This window comes from Sylvia atricapilla, chromosome 18, assembly GCF_009819655.1.
Source record: "Sylvia atricapilla isolate bSylAtr1 chromosome 18, bSylAtr1.pri, whole genome shotgun sequence".
Classification (NCBI taxonomy): domain Eukaryota; kingdom Metazoa; phylum Chordata; class Aves; order Passeriformes; family Sylviidae; genus Sylvia; species Sylvia atricapilla.
Window position 1 is genome coordinate 5,062,643 of NC_089157.1, and position 27,131 is coordinate 5,089,773.

Consider the following 27,131-nt stretch of genomic DNA (forward strand, 5'->3'; position numbering starts at 1 on the left):
TTGGGTTTACTCACCGTCTTCATTTATCATTTCCTCACAGGAGTACCAGATGCCAGCGTGGAACTTTTTCTCCACAAACTTGTCATCTCCTGTCTCCCAGATGTACTGCACAGCCTGGCTGTTGTTGCCCTCGGGGCTGTTGAAGCGGATGCAGAGGTCCCCTTTGGTGTCTCCTTTGCAGAAAGGTTTGGCCACTTTCCTGGTGCCCTCACACCAGTAGCTGCTGCTGAACGCCGTGATGGAGAAGACTAAGGAGAGGAAACTCAGGGAAAATGCTGCTGAGGCTCTGTGCCGACTGTCTGCCTCTGGGATTGAGGCTGGCATCTTCCAGAACTGCACCAGCAATTATTCTAGAGATAATTCTTCTGGAAATTCCCTTTTGCAAATTTACGGGTCTGTCTGCCTGGTGGAACACCTGCCTGCTTTCACCATCCCGTTCTTCATCCCTCTCAGAAAATTGTGCTAGCTTAGGAGTTTTAAGACAGAGAGAGGAGATCTGGGCATGACCAGAAATCATGTGGCAGAGGAGATTAAGAATAAAGGACAGTGTTGCTTGGCAGCAATGTATTGTGAGAGAAATATGAGGAAGTGTGACAATAAATGATAATCTGCCCCATGAATCACACACAGAACACAGAAGTGCTGGAGTACTCCAGGGTGCAGTCACTGAAGTTTTATTTATACAAAAAAAACCCCTTGCTTTTTTACCTTGATCAGAGGTGGAGTCAGACTGATGGAATCTCTCTATTTCTTAGCTAAGGAATAAACAAAATCTCACAGTTCCAAATGCTCCTGTAACACTGGACACAGTTTAAATTAAATACAGTTGTGACTCTTATTATAAAAAAACCAAACTCATAAGGAGCAAAAACTGGTTGGTCAGCTGCAGCATTTCACAGCATGCAGCACTGGAAAGGTGACTGCCTACGTTCAGAGTTCCACCAGTGACAAATGAAAGTCTTAAATTACCTGAATTTGCTCTTGATGGTTTCCTGGGCACTGCCCAGTCTGCCTCCATGAACACATAACACAAGTTTTGCCCAAGTGAGGTGAAACATTAGAGAAAATGCTGAATTATCTCTATTTTATATGTGCATCTTCTCACTCTGTGAAATAACATTTCTTTTTTCTTCACCTAGGAACATTTCCCACTTTGACACGTTATATATATTTATATATATTGGTTTTTTCTCACTGTTTGGTGATGCAAGTAAGTTATGCAAAGAACCACAAGGAGCTGGGGTGTTAGTAATTCACTGCTTCATTTTACAAATGCAAAGTCAAAAAGATGTGCCCCGAGGGAGAATGGCTCCCCAGAACAGACACTGAAGTCACATACGTATCTTCTAATGAAAATAATTTGGATTTTCAAGACAACTCTCTACCCAAAGATGTCAGACTGCAGAAGCAGATGAGTCCCAGCACAAAAGCCAAGGGTAACAGTGTAAGTGCTTTGGGTTGTTATAAAGAGCTCAGCTTGCAGAGCTGGTCAGCAACAGAGTGCCAAGCCAAGCAGGTCTGGTCTACAAGGGCAGAGCAAATCTCACAACTCAAAACCCAGATGTAGCACGAGACAGGAGGTGTTTTTTTTTTTTTTTTCCTACATCTTTGTCTCACTGCATTTTCACAGGGGTGTAGCACTTGTGAGAACGGGACTGAGAGCAAGTGTGAGAGCAGGAGGGAGGAAGGGAGGGAAATCTTTCCAAGGATTAAACACTTATCTGTGTTTCTGTCCCTGTGAGTAATCTGCATATGGCTGTAATTAAATATATTTCGAGGCCTGTGAAGCCATTGATGCCTTCTGAATGACAGCTGCAGTCTGAGATGTTTCCCAGAGACATCTCATGCCCCAGCAATGCTGGTACCACAACTTTCAACCCAATTTTTCATGGGAGAATGCTGTGTTTCATAGGAGAAATGGATTGCAGGAGTATTTATAGGTTAGCTCTGTCTAAACTGGGAAAAAGAAGGAAGAAAATAAGTGAGGAGCAAATCGATTTGCTGGCCCTTCCTTCAAGCAAAGTGTTACATGCAGTGATTTCTGCTGGAATGAAGTTGAGGGCTGTGTAAACCAAATATGTGCAGGTAACACCAAGGCAGCCACCATCAACCTGGCAACTGAGGCTTTGAAGAAAACACTGAACATCACAAAAATTGTAGTAAAACTTTACTGCTGGTAACGTAATTTTGTTTTTTCCACATTTAGATTCTCCCTGATCCTGCTCTGGCTGTGTACGTTTGACAAAATACGATCAAAAAGCATAAAACCAGAAATCAGAATCAAAAAGCATAAACTTCTACTGAGTCAGCAAGTTTCCTACACAAAGCTTTTCTGTGTTCCGAGGTGTCGTTTATTGATTTCATGAGGTGTGTATAAATATATATATGTGTGTTTTCGTGGAGCTGGATTGCATTCTGGAAAAATCTCTGGCAAAATTCCTGTGGAGCTTCAAGGAACAGGATCAGCCCTTTAATGTTTTAAGACTTTTCTGACTTCTTATTGGCTAATGGACAAGCTACAGTAAGCAGAGTTGCTGTGAAGTTTAGACTAAGCTCTCTCTGCCTTTAATCAGAAAAATCAAAACGTAGTTGGAGTCTAGCAGAGCTAAACACTTCAGGAGACTTCCTCACTTACTTGGAAAGAAGATTCATGGAACAGTGGCGTTCATAAAAAAAGACTTTTTTTACTCCTATTCTATATCTTTTTTTTTTAATATATAATTGATCAACAGAGTGAAATAGCAGCATATTGGGGACAAATTTATTCGAGTGGGCATGGTGACACCTTTTGCTCTTTATTCCAGCATGGGACTCTGGTCCAGGATACCTCCAACATCTGCCAGCTCTATCATGATATTGTTTCTTGTCAAACAGGTAAGCTAATTCAATAATTGATAATGGATAATAGAAAAGTTAATTCTAACATGTAGCATTTTAACTTTAATTTTAATTTTAGCATTAAACAGCATCTTTGTACCAAAAATCCTTCTGACATAATTGATTTTTATTACTAATTAGCCATGAGAAATAACGGCTGCAAAACTGTAGAGTTTTATATTAGAACTCTCTCTGACTAGGTCATTTAGAACAGTTTTATTCTATTAATCCTCATTCATACAGTGAATAAATTATATTTAGACCAATATATACAATCACTTTATATACCACTATTGATCACTATTGAATTACTTTTGTTTTTGAGTTTTCTTACCAGAAAAAAAGTCCTCTTATTAATCACATTTATTTTCTACTGTTTTTTCCTCTGTTCTAAACCCAGCTTTGATTTGTTTCTGGCACTACTTTTTAGCCTCTGACTTGTGAGGATTGAAACTCCAATTTGTGAAATCTGGCTGCTTTCATTCTGCACTTCACCTTCATACAGAAAGAAAATAAATCTGTATGAGATTTCTGCCTTTATTTCCTGTAGATATCCACTAAACCATTTTATTTAATTTTTTTTCCCTGAATCTTAACAAAATTCTAAATGCTTGCTTCTTACTTACTTTATAATTTTGAAGGGGTTTAGGTATTTACTGAGAAAATATCTCCGTGTAATTCACTTTAAGGAAATTTTCATGTAGGTTTTTAATAATTCTTATTTATTTATTAATAGCAGTCTTGATTTGAATACAGTTTTTAAAGTTACTGATATGTGGTGCATTTCAATTTAGCTGAATAAAATTCACACATATATTTAAGGTCCATTTCCATGAAGTATATGGGCATCGGGTCAATAAACTAAAAGGAAAAAGGTATTTCGATCCAATAATCTCCAATTTCTTGGGTTTCTAAGAAAGTGGGTTTGCAGCTGTATGTGCTGTAAAGCCCAAACCTGTGTTTCTAACATTTTTATAAAGAAAAAATTACCAGGAGATGAATACCTTTTTTCGTTTAAAAAAAAAGAAATATTCCTAATATTTTTGTAAAATTCAAATCTAGAGCTTCTCTGCTTAGATCTTCTGTTTCTAGAACTGAAACAACTCTCAGATTTGTGAGACACCTTGGCCAAAGCATCAGTGCTAACAGAAAATCTCCCAAATATTTCTGTGAGATCCAAACTTTGCTAAACTTATTGCAGTGAATTAATTAATCATAGTGGTTCTTGCAACTTGTTTAAAGAAATATGTGCTGCATTTCTATATATTTTATTTCATAAGAAAGAAACAGTTAAAGGAAAAACAGCCATAAATCACTATATCTGTATTTTCTAGCAAAAAATTTTATAAATAGGAAAAAATATCCATCAGACTTAACCCAGATCGTGGCTGAAGGAATGAATAAATATTTTTGAGCATTTATTTTTAGTTTATGCCTAAATTGAAAGGGCATTTTTCAGCCCATAAGAGCATAGTTTGAATAAATAGCAACATTTCATTTCACTGTTAACTTAGTATAAAAAATCAAAAGGGTGAAATTCTGACTGTACTGTGGTCAGTTACAAAAAACTTAAATTTCAACCTATCTACCACCAAATATAATCAATTTCCTAAATGAAAGCTTCAGACAGTATTTTCTTCTGCATCCAACAAATTTATGAAGTGTCTTCTTGGTGCAATCTAAATAAATGGCCAGACACTTCTAGGGAATTTTGATTAAATTTCCTCATGGGTGAACTTCAGCACAAGCAGGGGCCAGGCTGTTGGGTGAGACAGTTCTTTTTTTTACCAAAAAAACTTCAGATAACCTGAAATGATGTTTTAGGGTAAAAGAGCATGGACTTTCTGGGCTTCAGTCTTGGACCCTTGGAGTTTAATTTTGCCAAGTCAGAAGCCCTGTTTGAAAGCTGAAACGCACAGGAGATCAAAAACTGCAAAACAGATCAAAAAGTGTTTCCCCTGGCTGAGATCACGGGAAATTTCCCTGAAAGTTTGTATTTCTGCCACGGAACTTGCACCGTGTCTAACCCAAACCTGAGACCATTATAGAGCTTTCCTGGGGTTTGCAATTACAACCTGCTCCAGCTGCAGAGGGGGATTTGTGGGGCCATGGGGTCCACACCCCATCCCTGGAAGTGTCCAGGGCCAGGTTGGATGGGGCTTGGAGCACTCTGGAATAAGGGAAGGTGTCCCTGCCTGTGGCAGGGCGTTGGAACAAGACCTTCCTTGTGTTTGAGCTGCCTTCCAACCCAAACCATCGTGTAATTCTGTTCTGTGACTCGGCCTCCTCCGACACGACAAAACCAGAAGAAGCCTCTGCGGCTGCAGCAGTGATTTCTGTCCTGCTCATCTTGACCCAGGCTGGAGACCCCCCTCTTCCTGAGGGACCCTGGGCCTCCTCTGAGGAACCTTGGGGACACGGATATCAGCACACAGAGGCAAGCCTGCCCCTGAATTTTTGTTGGCTCCTTTTCACTTAAACAGAGGCAGAAGCTCAAAGTGTCTCCCTTCCTTCATTTCCTCTTCCCTCTAAGGGCTGGTGCCTTCTCCCCAGCCTACTTGGTTTGCCTTCTTGTGGCAGCTTAGAGGTACCATGAAAAATCCTCATTCTTGGCTCTTGGGAGCCCAGGTCCCAAGGGGAATGGCATGGACCTGAGTCAGGGGAGGTTTAGGTTGGGTATCAAACACCAGAGAGTGTTTGAGCACTGAGGTGATGCCTTGGGAAGGCTGAGCTGGAACAGAGACTGCACAGAGCTGGAGAATAAAGTAGAGATTTATTGAAAGGCCTTCAATAAACACCTTGGGCAGGACAAGAGCCTGGCCAGGGCTACACCCAAGGTGGACCCAAAATGGTCACAAAATGGACAAATCATCATGAGATCTTATATTTTTTATAAGTTTTGGTCCATTTGCATATTGGGGTTTAATTGTCCAATTCCAGCTTCAGGTGATGAGGTCCCATCCTTCTTGTTCCTCCCTTCAGCCCACCCTTGTTTGTGCTTTTGGGACTGAAAACTTGTCCCAGTTGTCCTTGGTGTGCAGCAGGAAAAGGATTTGTTTTGTGTCCCTGCTCTGGGCAGAGCTGAGTGACACTGACTGTGAGCTCAGAGCTGCACCCCTGGGCACCACAGAACCTGAAATACAGGAAAGATAAAACTTCAGGCATCAGAGGCTGCCCAGGGAATGGGCACAGCCCTGGGGCTGCCAGAGCTCCAGGAGTGTTGGGACAAAGCTCTCAGGGACAGGGTGGGATTGTTGGGGTGTCTGTGCAGGGCCAAGAGTTGGGCTGGGTGATCCTGTGTGTCTGTTCCAACCTGGGACGTTCTCTGATTCTCACAGGACAGTAAAATAACTCTCTAAAAATGCAGTTTATACAGAAAAGCCTTAACAGGATGTCCTGCTGCAGAAAAGACTGAAATCTTCTCCCCAGGGCACCTGCATCAAACCCTTTCACACCAAGAAGGGAAGAAAAGCTGATTTTCCTCATTCCCAGGCACTGCCAGTGTTTTTCAGCCTGTCCCTATATTTATGTCCTTTCCCCAGGGTGGAGACCCCTGCACACTGAATAGTCACGTATGAATATAAGATTGCTTTTTTAACCTATTTTTCTTGGTAGTCCCTCTGTGTGTATCTGATGATCAATTCACAAGCTTCTGCCATTCAAGTCATCATGGTTTCCTGTGGAATATTATTTGTTATTTCTCTGAATTTTTTTGAAGTTTATTATTTCTTTGAAAACATAAACCTCAGGTAATTTATTAGTCTTTTAGATCAACCCATCTACTGGATGGAACAAATATAAACAGGAATACTTGAAAATGCTGCAGGAGTCATATTCCTGTGGAATATCTGTTTATTATTTCTTTGAAAACATAAACCTGAGGGGATTTCTTAGTCTTTTAGATCAACCATTAAGGAGACTTGGAGAAGCCACAGCTACTCTGTGAAATGTTTCATTTTGATTAGCAATTTAAATTTTAAAATATGTCCTTCTAATGATATTTAAAATTAATTTTTTGGGTCAGCTGACAGCTCTTAATTTTTTTTTTTTTTTTTTTTTTTGGTCAGCTGTGCCTCTGATTCTGTGTAAGCTTGACTTTTTTTTCACCAGAAAGTTTTATAGTAGAAAAAAATATCTCACAAGTATTTACATCAATAGTGACCAGGTATTGGCTGTTATCTGTGAGAAATGGGTTTGTGGAGGGTTCCCAAAGCCTGACTGAAAGCTCACAGAGTCTTGTCCATCTGTGTGCAAACTCTGGGATAAGGTGTGCTGGCTGAGAAAGGCCATGGGAAAGAGAAGACAGTGTTGAGAGGGAAATGGAACTGGAAACAAGTTTCCAACAATGGCCTTGCAAACAGAGCAGATATTTTTGAGAATTAGAACTGTGAAAGATGCATTGGAGCAATGCCACATGGGGTAAAATAATGGGTGATTGGTGTTAGAAGTGTTAGCAGCATTGTGTGCCAAAAGCTGATAGGCTGAAAAGCATTTTAAGGTATTGTAGACAAGAAATAGTTTGGCTTCTGATAGAATGGTGTTGAGTTTTACATCTGTTGTGTCTCACCCTTCTACGAGATTGATAAGGGAATAAAATCTTTAAAAATGCCTTTCAGTTGCCCCATATCTGTAGAGCTGGGCTTTTCCAGCAGTGACTGTGCCTGCAGATCTGAGGAAATGGACAATTCCTCCAGGAAGAGATGTGGAGCTGTCCTTTAGGTCTGGCCTGCTCCTCACTCTTGTTGAGTGAACTTCTCCATGGCTGTGCATCAACCCCAACCCCAGGAACGGCACCAAAGGAGCTGCCAGGTACCCACTGCAAGGTTTCCTTTCCATTTCCTCAGCCATTTAACGCTGATTTGTTTATCAGAAAGTGGAGTGTCCTTCCCTCCACCAAGCAGTCCTGTCTGCAAATGCGTCATCTCCATGTCTCTGCCTCTTCAAAGGAGGTTCACTGACCCCCGAGTGCCTGAAGAATCTCCCCTGGCTCCCAGCTCCTTGAGGCCTGCATCAGGGAAAAGTCAAGATGCCTGTTTTTTTTTTTTTTTAATTTGGAAACATGCATTCCTTTCTCATGGCTGCTGTAAATATTCTCCCCTTATCTCGCGAGTCCATCCACGGGAGAATGATTACAGTCTTTCTACTCCCTCAAGCTTAAAGTGGATATTTAGCTGGGAGACAAAAAGCAGAGTATTGAGCAGGCAATATTTTACACAGTAAAAACGTGCATGAAGTAGTGATCCTGCATAAGAACTACCTCACCAGAACGCTGTTCCTGTTTTGAAAGGAAATAAATGCGATTTTCTCATTAAAATAAAATCAAACCATAGGTTTAAAGGAACAAAGGGGAAGTTCACAGCCATATACTGTTCTGGTTATATATCTCAGCTCTTGGCACATCACCATGTTCAGACAACATCAGGACAATCACATGTGTTAAAGGCAGTTTCAAAGAAAATGAGCGGTCCAGACAAAAAAGAAATCGACTTTTCCTGGAGAACAGAAGAGCATCTTTTAGAAAAAAGATTATTTAGAAAACTTATATTTTATTTGGTCTTCAAAATTTGCTCCTTAGTATCGATAATTTTCAACCAGTAATGAATTTTCCATTTTTGGTGGCTGTAACAGGAATCTGTGACTTCTCTGGCTTATCAAAGCCCTGGTTTCAGGAGACCAGGAGGTTTTATTGCACTGACAATGACTAGGATGGTGTCCTTTTCTATGGATAAATAATGATCAAGCCATCATGCTAACACTGAGCTGTAAGCAGCATCTCCCACTGTCCTTTCTGAACTGCTCTGCTCCTAATAAGGCATTTCTTCACCCAAATCTTCAGGTGTATTTGCATTTAATTCTTCTGGTTTTAGCCATTTTTCTTTTCCTAAACAGCAATTATCAGCTGTGGCCCTCCTAAAGACCTCGCAGTCAGAGTGTTGTGTGATAAAGATGTGTCTGTCACTTTATTATGTGGGAAATCTCAAGGGCGAAGACTCTTGTCACAAATGGGCACAAGAAGAAAGCCAAATGGTGCCCTTTTGAGGCAAAAAGGGAAACATGGTGTAAGTGGGCAAGGAAAACTAAAATTTGCTAAGGTGTTTATTAAAAAAAAGGAAAAAGGAATAGAAAGATGTCTATGGCACATTGCAGCTGCTGGTAAAAGAAGTGGTCTGTGAAATGCTGGGCAGGAGTACAGAATGCACTAGAGGAAAGAGGTTAGTAGCTAAATAGCATTGCTTATTGCATTACTGTTATTCAATTATTCAATTTTTTTTTTTTTTTTTTTTTTTTTTTTTTTTTTTTTTTTTTTTGCTGTACTACTCAACCAGATGTGCTTGGTTACCTTTAAAAATAATCTAAACCCAAAAAAACCCCTTTAGACCTTTTTTACCTACCATTCCTCCATTCTCCTCTCCTGTCCTCTCCTGTCCTCTCCTGTCCTCTCCTGTCCTCTCCTGTCCTCTCCTGTCCTCTCCTGTCCTGTCCTGTCCTGTCCTGTCCTGTCCTGTCCTGTCCTGTCCTGTCCTGTCCTGTCCTCTCCTCTCCTCTCCTCTCCTCTCCTCTCCTCTCCTCTCCTCTCCTCTCCTCTCCTCTCCTCTCCTCTCCTCTCCTCTCCATTTCTGTGCTCAGAGCAGAATTTCTCATAATGGAAAGAAGCTTCTCATTGAGGAAAAAAAGGTTCTAACTGATTTTTCTCGTGTACAGTATTTTCACTCCCAGGCCAAAGGTTCTCTGCTGGAAAAAACCACTACTGGATGGAACAAATATAAACAGGAATGCTTGAAAATGCTGGAGGAATCATCTGTGGACAGTGGTAAGGAATTAAGCAATGAAGAAATGCATTGAGTGACAGGAATATGCAAATATTGTCTTGCTGTGTGTCTGTTCCTAAGTTCTAAACGTAGAGCAATTCTCCTGACACAAATCTTAGTCTGAATTCCTTTGTTTAGTCTCCTCTCTCTGTGGCTTTTGGATGCTTAGATGAAGAGCAGCACACCTACAGTGTCCCCTCCTGAATTTATGCCTCCCTCCTTCAATTGGGTTTGCCAAAAGGGACTTCACAATCTGTCATTTTTTCACTCCTAAATGTATAAACTCTTACTCAGCTAGGTGTCTGTCTCCTGGAAAGGGGGGCATGGTTTTGGTTTGAGGAGTTGGAGGAGTCCAAGGTGTGTCTAGGAGAGAGATGGCTGCTGTTCACCAAGGAAAGATGAAAAGTGGATCTGTGTGTGGGAAATGGGTTTGTAGAGAATTCCCAAAGCCTGACTGAAAGCTCACACAGTCTTGTCCATCTCTGTGCAAACTCTGAGATAAAATATGCTGACTTAGAAAGGCCATGGGATAGGACAGGCATTGTTGAGAGAGAAATGGAACTGGAAACAAGTTTCAAATGATGACTTTGCAAATAGTCTGGATACTTTGGAGAAATAGAATTATGAAAGATGTATTGTAGCAAGACCCATGTTGGGTAAAATGATAGATGATTGGCTCAGAGGCATTAACAGCATTGTGTGGCAAAATCTGATAGGCCAAAAAATACTTATAATGGATTGTAATTAGGAAATAGTTTGGCTTCTGATTGTGATGGTGTGAATTGTAACATCTGCACCATCTCACCCTTCTCATGAGACTGAAAATGGAATAAAAGTCTTTAAAATGCCTCTCAGAGGCCCTATCTCTGGGTCAGAAAAAGGATTTTTCCAACATCTGGCTCCCTGTTTTGGACTCACTGGCTCTAGGCAGGTGTTGAGAGCACCAAATTTGTTGGTGACTCCAGACTGGGAGGGGTCAAGAGTCAGAGCCATTCGTGGAAAATAGGGAAGGGGAAAACACAGAAAGCCTGAGAAAAGAAGCTTCCACAAGTTACTGACTGTGTGACTGCAGTCAAGGAGGCAAGAAGACAGTGATGAGGACTGCAGAGGGGAGAAAACATTTCCTGGAATGCAGAGAAAGCAAAGCATCCATCAGCTCAGCCAGTGCACCTGCAGGATGGCTTACAACCAATGCTGACAGGAAAGAAAGGAACAGTGGAGAGCAGCTGGAAGTCAATAGCCTGTGGTGAACACCTGGTGTGCAGAAAACATCAGCATGATGCAAAAGAAGATTGCATTTTGCCTGGAAAGCAGAGAATCATGGCTTTGGTGGCAGTTAGAACTGAGCCAGGTGACCCAGCAAGATATTAAAGGGCAGTAGTTTGTAGTGGGTGAGCAAGAGAGAAATATAGGGACTCAGAACTTCAGCTTTCATCAAATGGAAAAAAAAAATTTCCTCCTGGCAGCCTCCCCAGTCCACACTTGAGCAAACAGAAATTGAGGGAAAGAACAATAAAAATGCAGCTGTAAATGTTAACAGCTACACAGATCATTACAGAGATGCTTAGCCTCAAAGGTACAACCGAATAAGTAAGAATGCACATCCTGTGCACTGTATTTTAGTAGAAGCACCCCAAAAAGCTGCTGGTGAGATAGCTCAGAGCTATTTTTCTTGCTCCTTGTGCTCTTTTTCCCACAGAAGTTTCTCAAAGCATTACTAAGCACTATGGAAAATAAAGTGAGATATTCTCTTCTGGCTTAAGATGAGCAAAAGTATTGAAGCTAAGAGAGAAGAACTTTGGTGTTATCCTAAAAGAAAGAGAGAAACTAACCAAGACATTAGGGCAGCCATTCATACCTTTTATTTTATGTTGCTGTCGCCTGCCTGCACCATTTTAATTCTGCATTATCAAATGTTTTATCTTAACCTTCAGTCCTGTGAGTGACGTGATCACTGTGAAGATTAAAACTGAGTTACTTTGAGAGATTACCAGAGATATAAACTCACTTTTCTGCAATATCTTGTTGCTCTGCAGTAGCTTGCAGGTTACCTGGAACAGTACAAAATGGTTTCCATGATTGTCTGTTGTCTGGACAACTTTATGTAAAACTTTTATTTGCTTCTCTCCCCAGGAGTACATTGCAATGGGACATTTGATCAGTTTGTTTGCTGGCCTTACTCACGCCCAGGAAATGTCTCTGTTCCTTGTCCTTCGTACTTGCCATGGCTGGAAAATGGTAATGTGAAAGTGGGATCTTGTCTTGGGGTTTGTGCCCAGGAATTCAGCTGAAGAACAGGTGGTGCCCCAGTGTCCTCTGAAGTGGATGAGGCAGAAAGAGTCTCACCTCTTTCTACCACTTCTGAACTGAGGCACAAAAATATTTTCAATGTTTAATCTCTCTTTTTCTCCATCTGTGCTTGCCACAGCTCTGTATTGTCTGCTGTAAAGCAACATTTGCAAGGTCACGTAACCACACTGCCTTTAGGACTTTATTTGTAGTTAGAGATTCAGGGTTCAGCTCCTGAGCATCAGCTTCTGGGGTCCCCACTGATCCCAGACACAACTCCAGAAAACTGGAAAAGCCAAGCTCAGTGGCATTCCCAGCAGTCAGTCCTCCAGTGGGGTTCAGCCCACCACCAGCCAGCAGTGTGTGAACAAAGCAGCCTTCCAAGCAGCTTTTCCTGCAGGGAATGCAGCTCTCAGGAAGGGGGCAGGAAAAACACCTTCAGGAGCAAAAGCATTGAAGACCAAACAAGATTCCCGTAAAGGAATGGAAGGGCACTGCAATGAGCACAGAGCAGCAATTCTGAATCCTGCTAAGCAGCAATTCTGAATCCTGCTAAGCAGCCTTTCTGAGCTACTTTTCTAATTCCACTTGATGGGACCAGGTCTGCCAGAGTCCTTTAATTTATGGGAGACTGCTACCAGCTTCTTATCCCAGCTTCCTCCAGCCCAAACCACACATGGTTTGTTCTTTAATATAATTTATCCTCTTTTATGCTAATAAGCAGTAAGACGCCAGGTTTCTACCTAATCTCCCAACCATTTAGAACAAACCCAGCTCTTCATAATAAACAAAAGCATTTTGCCTCCATGGTATGAGACTTTTGTTTTGTCTGAATTTCTACAAAAGGACGATTTCTGATCACATTTCATGGTTTAAGGTTTTTTCCAGTGTCTAGTATTCATACAGAGCTTCTGCTCCATCACAACAAACTGTGCTCCCAAAGCAATTCTCTCAGCTCTGAGCTGAGCTAAACCAAAATATTCTGATTGTTGCTACCACCCTTAAACACTTCCAACTCAAAAATTATTGAAAAAGCTCAGGTCTGATTAGAAATAAATGGATGGCAGCTGTTAAGGACAACATCAAATGTCAACCAGGGTTCTCACACCATTCCTCGGATGCTATGGGCTAATTCCTCATTAGTATAAACTGGGACAATGCAGTGAAGGCCAAGAGAACTTCATCAGTTCACCCCACCTGCTGCAGGGGCCCCAGAGCACAGGAATGAAACACCAGCCTGACACATCAGGTGTTACAGAGAAAAATCATTCCCTAATCAAATCCTTGTGCAGTTCTGACTGCACATTCTGGTCAATGAATTGCTCATTCACAAGCCTAATGAGGAAAAATGAATGAAATGAGATGTAGGCTTCCCTTTTGGATGTACTGTGTGAGTTTTCTTGTAAAAACAGGTATATTCTGCGAATTTAATTCTGCTGGATTACATTCCTACTTTGTCCTATGTAAATATATGAAAATATATTGGCAAAGACAAAAGAAAAGTGGATTTTATTCTATTTTTTTGAGTATGGGTAGCGCAGAGTCTGTTGTGGAGGTGTAAGGCAGAAATCCTTCAAACGTGTATGAAAAATGAAATCTCTATTTTGACCTTTCAAACTAAAACTCTGTTTACTTTCAGGAAGTGTAGGACATGTATACAGAGTCTGCTTGGATGAAGGGATTTGGCAAACAAAGGAAAATTCCACAGACATTTGGCGAGATAGTTCAGAATGTTCTGAGAAAAATCATTTCCAAAAAAATGTAAGTATGTTTTATATTACGGTTGAAAACTTTAATCTTCTTAATCCTTTCTTGAGTAACTGACAAAACATTTCCATTTAATACCTGCAAAGGATATTCAGATTTCATTTAAATTACCAGATGGAAAGCTGTTATTTTATTTCTAAGAAGCAGAAGAGAAAATCTTAAAGAAGGAGATTCCTGTTTTAGGTGCCACAAGTTTTCTGTTCAGAGTCCAGTATTCACATGCTGATTTTCTCCTGATAAAGCAGAAAACCACTGCAACATGTCAAGCAAGTAAGCATCCCAGCATCTCCCCAAATCAGATCAGTCTGTCAAAGTCAGACAACTTCCTTTCTGAGCCTTTCAGAATTTAATGAGCTGTTAGTTGGTTATTTCAAAGTTAGCTGGTCAGAGACTGGAGGATTCACCCTAATCTAATGCCACCCTTCCTGTATTTCTCATATTACATCAGGGCAGGGGCTGGACTTTGTCAGCCAAACTTCTTTTGCCATGGAGTTCAGCTTAGCAGATGTCAGAATTAGGTCTCTTAGGTAAGCACTATTACCACTACTTTTTACTTTTTAATTCTGACTGAGTGCTGTTTCTTACTTTATCAAGTAACACTGCTTTACTGATTAGTTATGAAACAGTTTTAGTTTAGTATCTTTGTGTATTACTACGTTTTTACTAAGTTCTTTATATAGAAGGTAGAAGAATTTCCAAGCTTTCAGTTTATTTATGAAAATGTCATAAATATTCCTAAGTTCTGAGTGTTTTCCAAGGTTTGTTGACCATTCTGGATAGCATATTTGGTTCTGCAAGACATGTTATTTCATCTTGTGTGATAGCAGACAATTTCTTTGAAAGCTTTAGCCAGATTTTCTGCCAACACTAAATGTGGACTTGTACCCATTTGTTTTATTTAACTGAGCCCCCCCTAGATACTGGAAATAACCCAGAGCCACTATCTCCACACATCAGAGGAATCAGCTTGGTTTCATGTGTTTTGGTGTTGCAAAATCCAAATAGCCTAGATGATAACTTGAGATTTTTACAAGGTTTTTAGCTGCTGGAATGTTTCCATGGAGCAGAGTGACTAACAGCTGGGAATCTCCTGCACCCACACTGCTTTCCCTGGGCACTTTCATCCTCTTCAAGAGAGGCATGGCTCACTAGCATGAAATTATTAGAGAAAACTGCTGGCAGGAAGACAGTGCTAAAGTCCCTGGTGCTGAGCAGCAGAACAAGAAAAACATCAAACTCACTAAGGGAAAGACACAGGTTCCAAGAAAAGCTCTGTAGGCCAAATACAGATTATGAAAGCCACATTTCGTGGATCTTATTCCCTCTTCAGAGATGCTTTCCTTGGGTTAGAAGTTTCAATAGTTGAGAGGTAGATATAAGCAGGTAAAATAGAAAAACCTTAGAAAAAAAGGAATGTCAAATTAGGCAAATTGAAAGGAAATCTGTGCAGGGGCAGGAGCTAGACTTGAACAATCTTTGTGGCTACCTTTCAACTCAGGATGCTCTGTGATAATCTATGGAAGTGTGAGTAGTTCCCTTCCTCCTCTGAGGTCTTATTTGTCCTTCAATGTCATTCAAGACAGCTCTAATTCAATATTTTTTTTCTTTGAGCTCAAGTCAGCCTGTTTCAATAGCTCTGGACAGGGCTGGATCTCCAGCCTGTGCAGACACAGCTGGTCAGTGCCTGTGTCTGCAGGCCACACACACGCTGATGTGTGCAGGTTCTGTGAGTTATCTCTGCAGCTGTTAACCCACCAGGATGCACTTGGTGCATGGAATCATGGCAAGGACCAGCTGTCATTTGGACTACGAATGGTGTTTGTGCAGGAGGAATCTGGGGATAGTCTGGGAGTGTTTAAATGCTCTTTTTGTGTTTAAAAAGAAACTCTGGGTGCAAGCGTCTTTGTCACACACGGATTTCAAAAGGCAGCACAGAGAGATGGGATCAGAATCCTGCCCTGGCTCCTGGAAACTCAAAGGAGGTGATCCCCAAAGTTTCTGAGCTGTGTTTCTGCCCTGTCCCCCTGCCCACATAACCTATTTCTCTTCTTTGTTCCCAGGAAGAAGAGCATAAACTACTCACCACGTTACAGCTGCTATACACCGTAGGATATTACTTTTCTCTCATCTCACTGGTATTAGCTCTGCTTATACTTTCTTTCCTCAGGTTAGTATAAATTTAGATGCATTTTAAACGTCCAGAACTCTGCACTCTTACTCTTGTTCTTATGAAATTGAAGTTATTCTTTAGTTTCCAGTGTTCCAGTACCTTCCAGCCTTCCAGTTCCTGAAGGGGCTGCAAAAAAGCTGGGGATGAGCTTTGGACAAGAGCATGGAATGGTAGGACAAGAGAGAATGCCTTTAAGCTGAAGATGGTAGATTTACATTAGATATTAGGCAGAAATTCTTTACTGTGAGGCACTGGTCATGCAGAGAAACTGTGCTATTCCTGGAAGATCTTAAGGCCGAGTTGGATGGGCCTTGGAGCAATCTGATCTAAGTGGAATATGTCCTTGCCCATGGCAGGGGGGATAGAATGAGATGAGCCTTCAGATCCTTTCCAACCTTAACCATTCTGTTGATTCCATGTAAATAACTTGAATTTTTCTAAGGAGCAATACAAATGCAATTTCCAAGCAGAATCCATTGATGGCGACAATATGAACACAGCAGTTGTTTTGCTGGGCCTTTGTTGGGTTTTAAAAACTTCATTTCTGCGAATTAGATCTATTCTAGAGGATTTCATATATTATTTTTTTCTCCCACAGAAAACTTCACTGCACAAGAAACTACATCCATATGAATTTATTTGCATCCTTTATCTTGCGTGCCGCAGCAGTTCTTATAAAAGACTCTGTGTACTACAATATTTACTCAAAAAGACCAAATGATGAAACTGGATGGATATTATACCTCAGTCCAGAGGTAACGTGTTAGCTCACAGTTAATAGTAAATGTAATTCTGGTGGTCATAACAGTTACAGTTTTGGAAGTTTGCCCTACAGCATCAAGTGTTGAGGTGTTTGTAAGTTGAGCTTTGGATGCTGCAGTTTTGTTGAGAAAAGCTGGGGCAATCAAGATGAAATCCTGACTGTAAGAGATTTATTTTAAATTAATAGAAAGAACATATTGATTGTTTGTAATATTTAGAAACAGCCCTTGAGCAAAACCATTCACACCTTGTAGCCTTTAGAAAGAAATCTCTGCGTTTATTTGGCACTCATTTACCACATCTCATTTGTGACCACTGTGGATAAATTTTTCTTGTATGTGGTAGTAGGAATGGAGCTTGCCCACGTCATCAAGAAAAATTATCTGCAAGGTGTTAATGAGGACTATTATTTTAACAGCTCACCAGTAAAAACTCTCACATGCAGATCATGACATCTATATTTATAATGACTCCTGGTCTCTCACTCCTACAGATTGTGATCATTTGCAGGACTGCCCAGTTTTTCATGCATTACTTTGTTGGGGCAAATTACTTCTGGCTGTTAGTGGAAGGAATTTATCTGCATACATTATTGATCACTGTGGTACTCTCTGAAAGAAGACTCCTACAGACATACATTGTGATAGGATGGGGTAAGTCCAGAGCTGTTTCCCAGCACTGATTGTGTGGTGCTTTCCTGAGTCAGTGGAGGACATTTTGTAAAAGAGGAAAAAAAATCTGAATTCTGTTTCATTCGTTAGTTTTGAAGCCAGCAATTTTAAATGGAAACATATAAGCAGTGGTACATTGGCTGCAGCTCAGCTTGAGGAAATCAGGGAATTGTTTCATAAGAAAACAGATGCCTGGTGGGAAGAACAAGAAGAAATTCTTTATATTTAGCTGCATATTGTCATTACTGATTTGATGGTACTACCAACAACTTCATTTCCTCCCTTTGTAATAGAGGACCTCTATAGCAAAAATGCCAAATCATTAGCAATGTTCATTTAAATGCTCCCCTTCCCAGCTCACCTGAAAGTTCTAAGGTGTGCTTTAAGTTAGGAGGCAATCTGAAACACTGCATGAGTCAGGTCTTGCATTTCAGCCATTATCCATGAAATAAAGACAATTTAAACGTAATTAATTTGGAGGTGCCCTTCTCACCATCCATGCCTGGATTTCTCTGTTCCCTCTCACGTTCCTCTTTAAAGGCTCCCTGGCTGTATGAGCACACAGGTTGCTGATGCACCAAGACTTCTGTCTTTCATGGTTTTTCAGTGTTGTTTCATTCTTTCATCATCTCTAAATCTGTTTCTAAATCTCTAAATCCGTCATTTTGTTCCTTGTTCAAACTGCAATGATTAAGTCTGTTTGGAAATTTCCTCCCTACCAGAAGAGTATTATTATTAATAATAATAATAGTAGTAATAAAAAAATAATGATTATTTGCCTGTTGGTCCTTGACCATCGGTCGCATCATATTCACCAATTTTCTAAAGGCTTTCCCCACAAATCAGCTTTATGTTTTTTTAATATACATTTAGTACAACCACTGCTAAGATGGGACATGTCCTACAGACATTTGTGGTCCCACTGCTGAGGCAGCAGGGCTGACCCAGGGCTCACAGTGCCACTTCCTCAGCTGCTGCTCAGGAGCTGCCTTTGATAACATCACCTCGTCATCCTGGGTGCCACTTTTCTTCATGAGACCACCTCATACACCAGAATCTGGGATCTCCAGTTCTATTCCCAACTGCTCCATGCCCAAATTGCTCCAGCAGACTCTCTTTTTGCAGAAAACTGAAAAGCACAAATCTCTGCACCACACACTTCTACAAGCTTGGCTGGAATTGACTCTTCTTTTCTTTTCAGTTGTTCCAATCCTGTTTGTGGGCCCTTGGGGAATAAGCAGATCCAAACTGGAGAACACTGGGTAGGTTATTAAATAAAATGTTCTTTGGAATCCTGACTTTCTGTTTGCTCGGCCGAAAGCCCTTGGCAGTACTTGACAAATGATCTGAGCAGCAAATTATCAGATTATACAGCACCTATTGATACTTGTTACATTTTCAAGGTTCCCTTTAGTACTTTTGAATTGAAAAAAAAACTTCTAGGAATTTTTATTTTTAGGATTTACTTATGTATTTAGCAAGGAGCAGAATGAAGTTCCACTGTTCCTGAAATGTTCATCCATTTACACGAAGCAAATTGTGTGCACTAATATCTTCATGGAGAGCCTCATGTCAGTTAGAAGATTTCCTTGGAGACACTTTGAGTTTAATTCTTATTTACTGCCACTTTTCAAAGAAAAAAAAAAAAGTAAATTGTAATGGAAGCTCGTGACAAAACCTATTAGCTGATATTTCGTGGGGGCATCAGTGACAGTCACAGGCACCAGTTTCTGGTCTCCAGTTTTTAGCGACCTCACACAAACTTTGTGGTTTATGTATGGAATTTTTTGTTCTCCTCTTATTTCTTGTGGTTTCTAGAGAATTTTATTTGCAATGCCAACATGGATAATAAGCAACATCCAAACCATAATTATGGATTTACAGAGTCAGATATCATATAAATTGTAAATGACAAGCAAGACAAAATCCTACAGAACCTCAGGGTAATTAGCAAAAAGAAATAGGACAAATCAGAAGGTTAAAGCAAGAGAAAAAGAGACAGCTCCAAGGAAACAGAATGCATGTTTTTTAGCAGATCAAGAAGCATGGTCACAATTCCCAGTTTACTCATTTCCAGTCTCCAGTTTCAGAGAGATAATTTAAGTAGGATTAATTCCACGATGAGGGTTTGGTGTCATGTTTTGTGGATTCAAAGACTGAGTTGGCCAGGTAGTTCTGAAGTTTATGGCCTGGGGAAACCTCCATCAACATTCATGTGTAAGATCTTCAGAGCTGTTGGTGAAACTGTTCCTAGTTTTATTCCATTTCTTTTGGGGGCCACTTAAAAAAGTTGAACTTCACCAAGTTCCTTTTGGAATACAAATACAAATTATCTGAGCATTACAACCTTTTTTTTTTTTTTTTTTTCCTATGAAAATAATTACACTTTAAATTATTCTCCAGGTGCTGGGGAACAAATGAACACATGGGGATCTGGTGGATCATCCGAGGACCAATGTTGTTTTCCATTGCAGTAAGAGTTCTATAACCTGTATTGGTTTTCTCCTCCTTGGTCTTTGTAATTAGTGCCATTTTTGTCCTTCAGAATTTTGGGACAAATAAGATGCACTTTCCTGCCACAAAAATATCAAGCGAGACATAAAGTAAAGTTTTGCCCAAAAAATGAGGAAGCAGAATTCTGTATTAAAAAATTGAAATGTAATTTTGTACTGGAAGGTCATGTATAAAATTATATGTCAGGCTGAATAAGGCAATGCTAAGTTACTCAACTTTGCATGATTAGTATGTGACAATAACCTACTTGTATTCCAATCTCATCCCAGCTGCATTCCAGTTATTTGCTGGCAGGTTTTGCAAGAGTTTAATATCAATTATACATTTATTTAGTAGTTAACTGCTTAGTGCCACAACATTTGCTGTTAAGTAAACCATATGTATTTTCCTTTCGAGGTTAACTTTGGCATCTTCTTAAAAATTCTCAGAATGCTGATTTCCAAGCTAAAAGCTCAGCAAATGACCTTCCATGACTACAAATACAGGTATGGAACAAATGACACAAAAGTCCTGGCCTCTTTCTAAAAATTTTGTCACGTCCAAAACTTGTCACTTTCCCCTAAAGGTGTACCCACTGCCACGAGGTGGGACAGATATTCAGAATATGGAAGATAGATATATTCTGAATAGAATATTCAGAATATTCAGAAGAGATCTTCAGAATAGGAAAACAGGCTCCACAGACATTTCCCAATCTGAGAAGCAAAGACAGGTACCTGCGTGCTGAGTTTTGGGGGCATTTTTACAAAGGCTTTTCAGTGCAGTGAGATCTCTGCTCTCAGGGAACTCCTCTCACACCTGTGGCCTCTTTTTTCCTTTTGTCACTGAAATTCGGGAAGAAAAAGAAAAACTATCTAGCACTATGTTTGTAGGCTGATGGAGAGTCAGGGATTACTTTATTCTGGCCAGGATGTGCCATGGAAAACATTTCATTTACACATGTCTTTTAACTAGAATTTCCTCAGATTTATTCATACATTATTCTTAAAACTGCTACTTCCATTCCAAAGTCAGAATATTGAGGGTGTATTTTTGGAATTATTTCTTTGTTTCTGAATTTTTTATTTTTTCTTTGTTTCTGATTTTTGGCACCAAGGACATTTAAAAAATACAATAATCAAACATTTTCTTTTTAAGATTGGCAAGATCTACACTTGTACTGATTCCATTGTTGGGGATCCACGAATTTGTATTTACCTTCATCACTGATGAACAGGTGGAAGGACTTTCAAGACATATAAGACTTTTCATTCAGCTAACTATGAGCTCATTTCATGTAAGTGCTGTTTTGCAAGTATTGTTTTTAGGGTTCATAGATCCTTGTGCATTTGCTGCTCAGTACAGTTCTAGTGAATTCTGATTTAATATTATATCCCAACCTACAATGTCTCTAAATGTGCTGTTGCAGTAACAAGATAAAGCACTCACAAGCTGCATACTCAAATATGGTAGTCCCAAACACCAATAAAAGGAGTCTGACATTTTCAGGTAAAAAACGGTGTCCCCTGGTAACAGGTAGCAGTTCACCCCAGAGCCCTGAGAACAGGATTAAAATGGTCCATTTAAATCACTCCCAGCCAAAATCACAACCATGAGGATGTCTGCCTCATCCAAGGTTTGGGCTCCATTTCCTAAAGGATGTTTTGTTCACCTTATCTACAGAATGACACTGTGGGCTCCTAGGTGTACTCTCATCAATTTTTAGTTAGTTTCAGGAGAAAATTTGTCAGAGCCCTCACATGGAACAGAAAAATGGAGCAGCATCTGCAGGTGGAAAAGAAGTTTCTGACCCATAGAATCAGGGGTGTTTGACAGATCTTCAGATATTTGGCCCCTCTTCAGTCCCCCTGCCTTATTCTGGTGTGAGTAGGCAAAAGCCTGAGGTGGGGAAGGGAGTGTGACTGTGCCAACTCTGCCCTCAGATCTCATCAGCAAGTGAAGGAGCCACACTCCAATAAAACAGCCAGTTCTGAGCAGTCCAGATTCCAGAGTGAGCTGTCCCCGGGGCTCAGAGGTGGTTCTCAGATGGCCACTCATGCACAGGCACAGGCTGTGCTTCCCTGTGTGTGTTTGCTCTCCAGTGTGCCAAGCCAGAGAACTGCCCTCTGGCACAAAGCACTGCTCTGTCTCGGGTCCTGCAGCCCTGCTCAGTCATGGATTTTTGTGATTGTGCTGATGAACCTGCTCAGCAAAGTTGTCCTTCACCCACATCTTCCTGCCTTGACAGCGATTTCCAGATCTTCATTTTCAGCAAAACCCATTTTTTAGGGTAATTTCTCTGGCTCCAAGTGGCTGCTCTTCAGTAATTCACTGCTCTGACACTGCTGCCCTCCCCTGCAGCCCGCGGCATGAAGCCATCTGAGCATTGCTGCACTGTGCCCACAGTTTATGATCATCCTGGGTTTTAACCTTTGCATATATGTGCCTGTGCTCTGGTGCATGCACACATCAGTGTTTTGACACTGTTAGTGAGGCTATACTTGAAAATTTCCACCGCAGCTTGAGGGGAAAAATGTCCTGAGTGACAGCAGAGAATTCCTGGAGAGCCACAAGCCCAAGGAGCCTGCTGACATGGTGTTCACAAAATCACAGAATTATTTGGGTTGGAAGGGACCCTAATGCTGGAATATAAGTTCCTTGGTTAGACATATCCTTACTTGGAGAGGCTGCAGTGCCTAGATGTTATTTTAAAAGTGCAGAATCATTTAAAGTGAAGATTTTATTTACTGGCTTCTACAAAGAAATCTGATATATAAACCAGCTTACTCATCCTTGCTAAAGAACACAAACTTCATTCCTTTTAGAGAAACATGCATGTGCTTGGCAGCATGTCATGATTTAGAAGCAAAGCTCCATTAAAAAATACCCAGAGATCTTAGCCAATGTTTATTGCAGATTCCCTTTTTTAGCTGCAGCATTATTTATGAAGGGATTAGCCAAAAAGCACATAAACTGTACACAATTACATTTGTTTAGTCTGTAAATCTCCTCAGTAGTTTTAAAAGGCAGTTAAACTGTTTTGTTAAAGAAAAACAATTATCCCTGGGATCTCAGCTGAAGGTTTAACTCAAACATTTTCAAGGAGCACGAAATTAAATTCTAAATAGGAGTTCTGTTGTAGGTATGATGCTGCTTTGCTTTAGGAAATGGAACAATCTAAACATCTTGACATGGAAATTGTGCATGGAAATTGTTACCCTCAGGCTAAAACCACAGGTTTCTGGTGGAGAAAACCCAGTTATTTGATGAGTAATTTATTACATTGGAATTGTCATTAGAACTGAAGAACAGCTGTGAGGATTACCTGTGCATCTGTCCTTTCCTATTGGTGTTTCTGCTAATGAACATTCCTTCTGAATTTCTGATTCTCCGTTTCCACTCACACTGGGATAATTCTGAAAACGTGTGTTTGTGAAGTCACAGCACACTGGAAAGGTTTTTAAGTGTGAAAATCACTTTACTGGGAAGAAAACGAGCCAGCGTTGAAGAAACCAGGATATAAAGTGAGCATCAAATATAAATAATCAGAGAAGCCTTCCACCTTCTGATGTGATTTTACCCTGCTTGTCACTGCAGCAAACGAGATTCCCAGAGGCGTTTACAAACTGAAATCAGCCCAGGGAGGTTCACTGGGGCAGTTCCTGGTCTGGGGAGTCTCTGCCTTTCCCACAGTGGCTGTCACCAGGCTTAGCAGGCTCACGGGTGTAATTCGAATCCTGTTTCTGCCTGTGGTCTCTGTGAGGCCAAATTTAGAATTCATACCCACAAAAACCAGTCCCAAATCACCCATCAGAGTCATGAACTTTCTACCCCCCCCCAAAAAAAAAAGAGAGCTGACTCCAGGAGCAGAAGATATGCATAAAAAGTTGTTTGTAAAGCTAGTAAATTTGTATTTAATATAATATATTTTAATATGTTTAAATCTTTCTGATATTAGATGAGGCTACATTATATATTTATGTGATGTAAATATTAAGTTACAATTTGTACTTAATATCACCTATTATTAACTCTAATTAACTATATCTTCCTACCATAACCCAGGTGAAGCATGAAAAATGAGAGAAATAAAATACATGGAGAAAGGAATTCTGTTTGCTGTTTCTCCTGCCCCCATTCCCACTGGTGTGGCAGATAAACTGCACATATGCTTCAGGAATTAATGACTCTAAATTCAGGACTGCTAGAAAATTAACAGCAGGCTCAGAACACTATTGGGTCATTTTAGGTATAATGAAAAACGTTGAAGCTTCTGTGTGTGAGAATTTCTCATTTAAACTTCTCTCTGAGCAAAGCAGAAACATTTCTGGAAAAACGTGAGTGTGGGAACCATTGAATGCTGTCAAGTGGATTGCACCTTTGTAGCTGTGATATAAATATTGACTTAGGACTCAGAGTATTTATTCTCTTAATCAGAACTTGTGTCACAGATGCCTTTAGACACACCAAAAAAGGGCATTTCCCGAAGCAGTGGGAATAAATCTGCATGTCTGTGGGGCTGAGATGCAGCCTGTAAGCTGCTTTAGCCTGAGATCAAACGCAGACAGAGAGGGGCAAATGGAAATAATAATTTTGGAGTTAGTTTAAAACAAGTTGTTTCTGTAGGATTTTTTTTAAGGTGTTTATCTAAATCTACAGGAAAAACAGCAATTCCAAATGGCCATAACACTCAATATAGCTGAACTTTGAACTAACACAAGTCACTTAATGTAGAAATAATTTGTGAAAAGAATCCAAATGAGATCTCAGTAGAATCATTCACAAACAAGCATATAGATAACATGAGAAACCAAGCTGCATTTTTTTCATTTTACCACATTTGGAACAGCAGCAGTCACAGTATGACAGCAATAGTTTGGAAAAAAACCCCATGATGTAGTAGAAAAATGAAGATAAAACTGGGTTTCATAATCTGTTCTTCAGCATGTGCACAAAAATGTGCCCTGCACTTGCCAAGGAACTGCACAAAAACAAGTGACTGGGTCCTTTCATTAATAAATAAATGCAGACAACTAGTTTCCTTTATGAACTTTACGGAGCATTGTTTATATTTATGGCTTTAACACTAATGTCACCTTTAAATTACAGCTTCAGGTATTTCCTGCACACTGACTTTTTCCTCTCGCTCCCTTTCTCCTACAGGGTTTTTTGGTAGCAGTTCTCTATTGCTTTGCTAATGGAGAGGTAAGACACAATGCTGGGAAAGGAGATTTCAGGTCATTGGTGACATCTCTCATCTGCCTGAGACAGTCAGATGTCCTTGAGTTTCAGGCCTAGAGAGGAATTGTTTTGTTTCACCAAGGTGTGAAGACAGTAGCTAGCACTGCAGTTTAGAGTTATGCACTGAAGAATTGCAGGATTACAAAGATAAGAAAAATATTAAAGCTGAAATCCAAAAGCATCAGGAGAGCTGGCACTTGTCTGCACTAGAAAAGTGCTTGTGTGACACAAAGGGCACAGAATTGCCAGCAGCTCTCATCAGCTGTTGAAAGCTGCTCTTTTGGCTTTCTTCCACCAGAAGAAACCTTCTTCCACCACCAACTTCTTCTTCAGCTGGTCCAGCTGAACTCTCAGGCCAAAGTGCTGCTGTTAGAGCCAGGGGAAGCCCCAGCTCCCGCACACAGGGCTGGAACCTGCTCTGCTCTGCCCTGCTGGCTCCTGGGGTGCAGGCAGGTGGACCCTCAGTGCTGAGGATTGCCATCAGGCTGCCAGATAAATGTTTCAACAAAACAAACCAGCTACACCAGTGCAACACTTGGGTAAATCTGCGTGTTCCTGGTTTCCACAGCCCCTGGGCTTTCCTCCTCCTCCTCCTCCTGCAGCAGCCTGTGAACAGGGGAGTGACTTGAGCTCTCACAAACCTCAGATTTGCAGAAGAAAAATTGTCCCTAAGTCGGGGTGAAGAGGTTGGACTCTTCAGATTGGTTCAGCAAACAAAGCTGTTCCTACCCTACAAGCAGCAGGTGCAAGGTGAACCCCAAAGGGGCAGGAAGCTCATGGCACTTCCTCTCATTTTACAACAAGTTTTTGTGTCACTGAACTGCAGGGTGGTCACCTGCCATTACTGATGCCTTGGGAAGGCTGAGCTGGAACAGAGACTGGACAGAGATAGAGAATAAAGTAGATATTTATTGAAAGGCCTTTAAGGACACACCTTGGGCAGGACAAGAGCCTGAGCAGGGCTACACCCAAGGTGGACCCAAAATGGTCACAAAATGGACAACAGGTCACAAAGTCTTACATTTTTATAAGTTTTGGTCCATTTGCATGTTGGGGTTTAATTGTCCAATTCCAGCTACAGGCTGTGAGGCCCCATCCTTCTCGTTCCTCCCTTCAGCCCACCCTTGTTTGTGCTTTTGGGCTGGAAGTTGTCCTTGGTGTGCAGCAGGAGAAGGATTTGTTTTGTGTCCCTGCTGTGTGCAGAGCTGAGTGACACTGACTGTGAGCTCAGAGCTGCACCCCTGGGCAGCACAGAACCTGGAATACATGAAAGCTGAAACTTAAGGCATCATTTCCAGTGACTCTTTCCTCCTCCCCTCAGGTGAAAGCCGAGCTGCAGAAGCAGTGGTCCCGCTTCCTGCTGGCAGATCCCTTTGGCTGCAAACTCTGTTTTCTTGGGGAAAACATCAAATACCTCAGGAAATGTTCGCAGAAGAGGAAGAAGCATCACCTCAGCAGCAAGCACCGCTTGTGCCTGGAGGTGAGCAGACCCTGGGAGATGCAGCTGCAGCAGGTGCTGGGCAGGCAGAGGACAGAGGAGCAGGCAGGACCCCCACAGATGAGCATGTCCGACAGCAGCGAGGGAGAGGTCACCACCGGAGAGACCACCGAGGAGGTCTTTGAGGAAAGTGAAATTTAGGCAGCTGTCCCCCACGGGGCAGCACCTGCCAGCAGCAGGCAGCTTTGGGACAGGTCTCTCAGCTCCAGGCTGCTCAAAGCTCGGGGACGTGCAGTGCGAGGACTGGGCAGTCGATAGCCCTGGTGCTCCAGTTTTCTTGGAAAAACGTTCTTGATCTGGATGTTGCTAACCCATGTGGTGGGGTAGAAGAGGTCTTCTGGATGGAGCATTTTTGCTTTTGTGAGGTGCACGAGGAAGCAGGATGAACTCTGGAAATGAGTAGGCTCTGGAGACACGTTTTGTCAGCTTCATCCATGTGCCACTGGCTTTGAGTCATGTCATCAGAAGTTCTCAGTTTTTCTTTTACATAGGAGCGGTTCACAAATAGAGAGGTGTGTGTGGAAGACTCCTTTCTTCACAGACTGAAATCATAC

General features: G+C 41.1%; 1 protein-coding gene across 1 annotated transcript; it reads left to right on the forward strand.

Moving 5' to 3' along the window:
- On the forward strand, positions 1–26,724 carry GLP2R (glucagon like peptide 2 receptor; the record flags this gene model as incomplete). Its single annotated transcript, XM_066331827.1, has 14 exons — positions 1–185; positions 2,805–2,874; positions 9,580–9,688; positions 11,820–11,924; positions 13,615–13,736; positions 15,803–15,909; positions 16,511–16,667; positions 17,168–17,327; positions 18,547–18,607; positions 19,749–19,818; positions 20,256–20,344; positions 20,997–21,135; positions 25,002–25,043; positions 26,401–26,724. Coding segments are annotated over 14 exons (1,734 nt in total), but the record flags the coding sequence as incomplete, so codon positions are not given.
- Between the last annotated feature and the right edge of the window lie 407 nt (positions 26,725–27,131).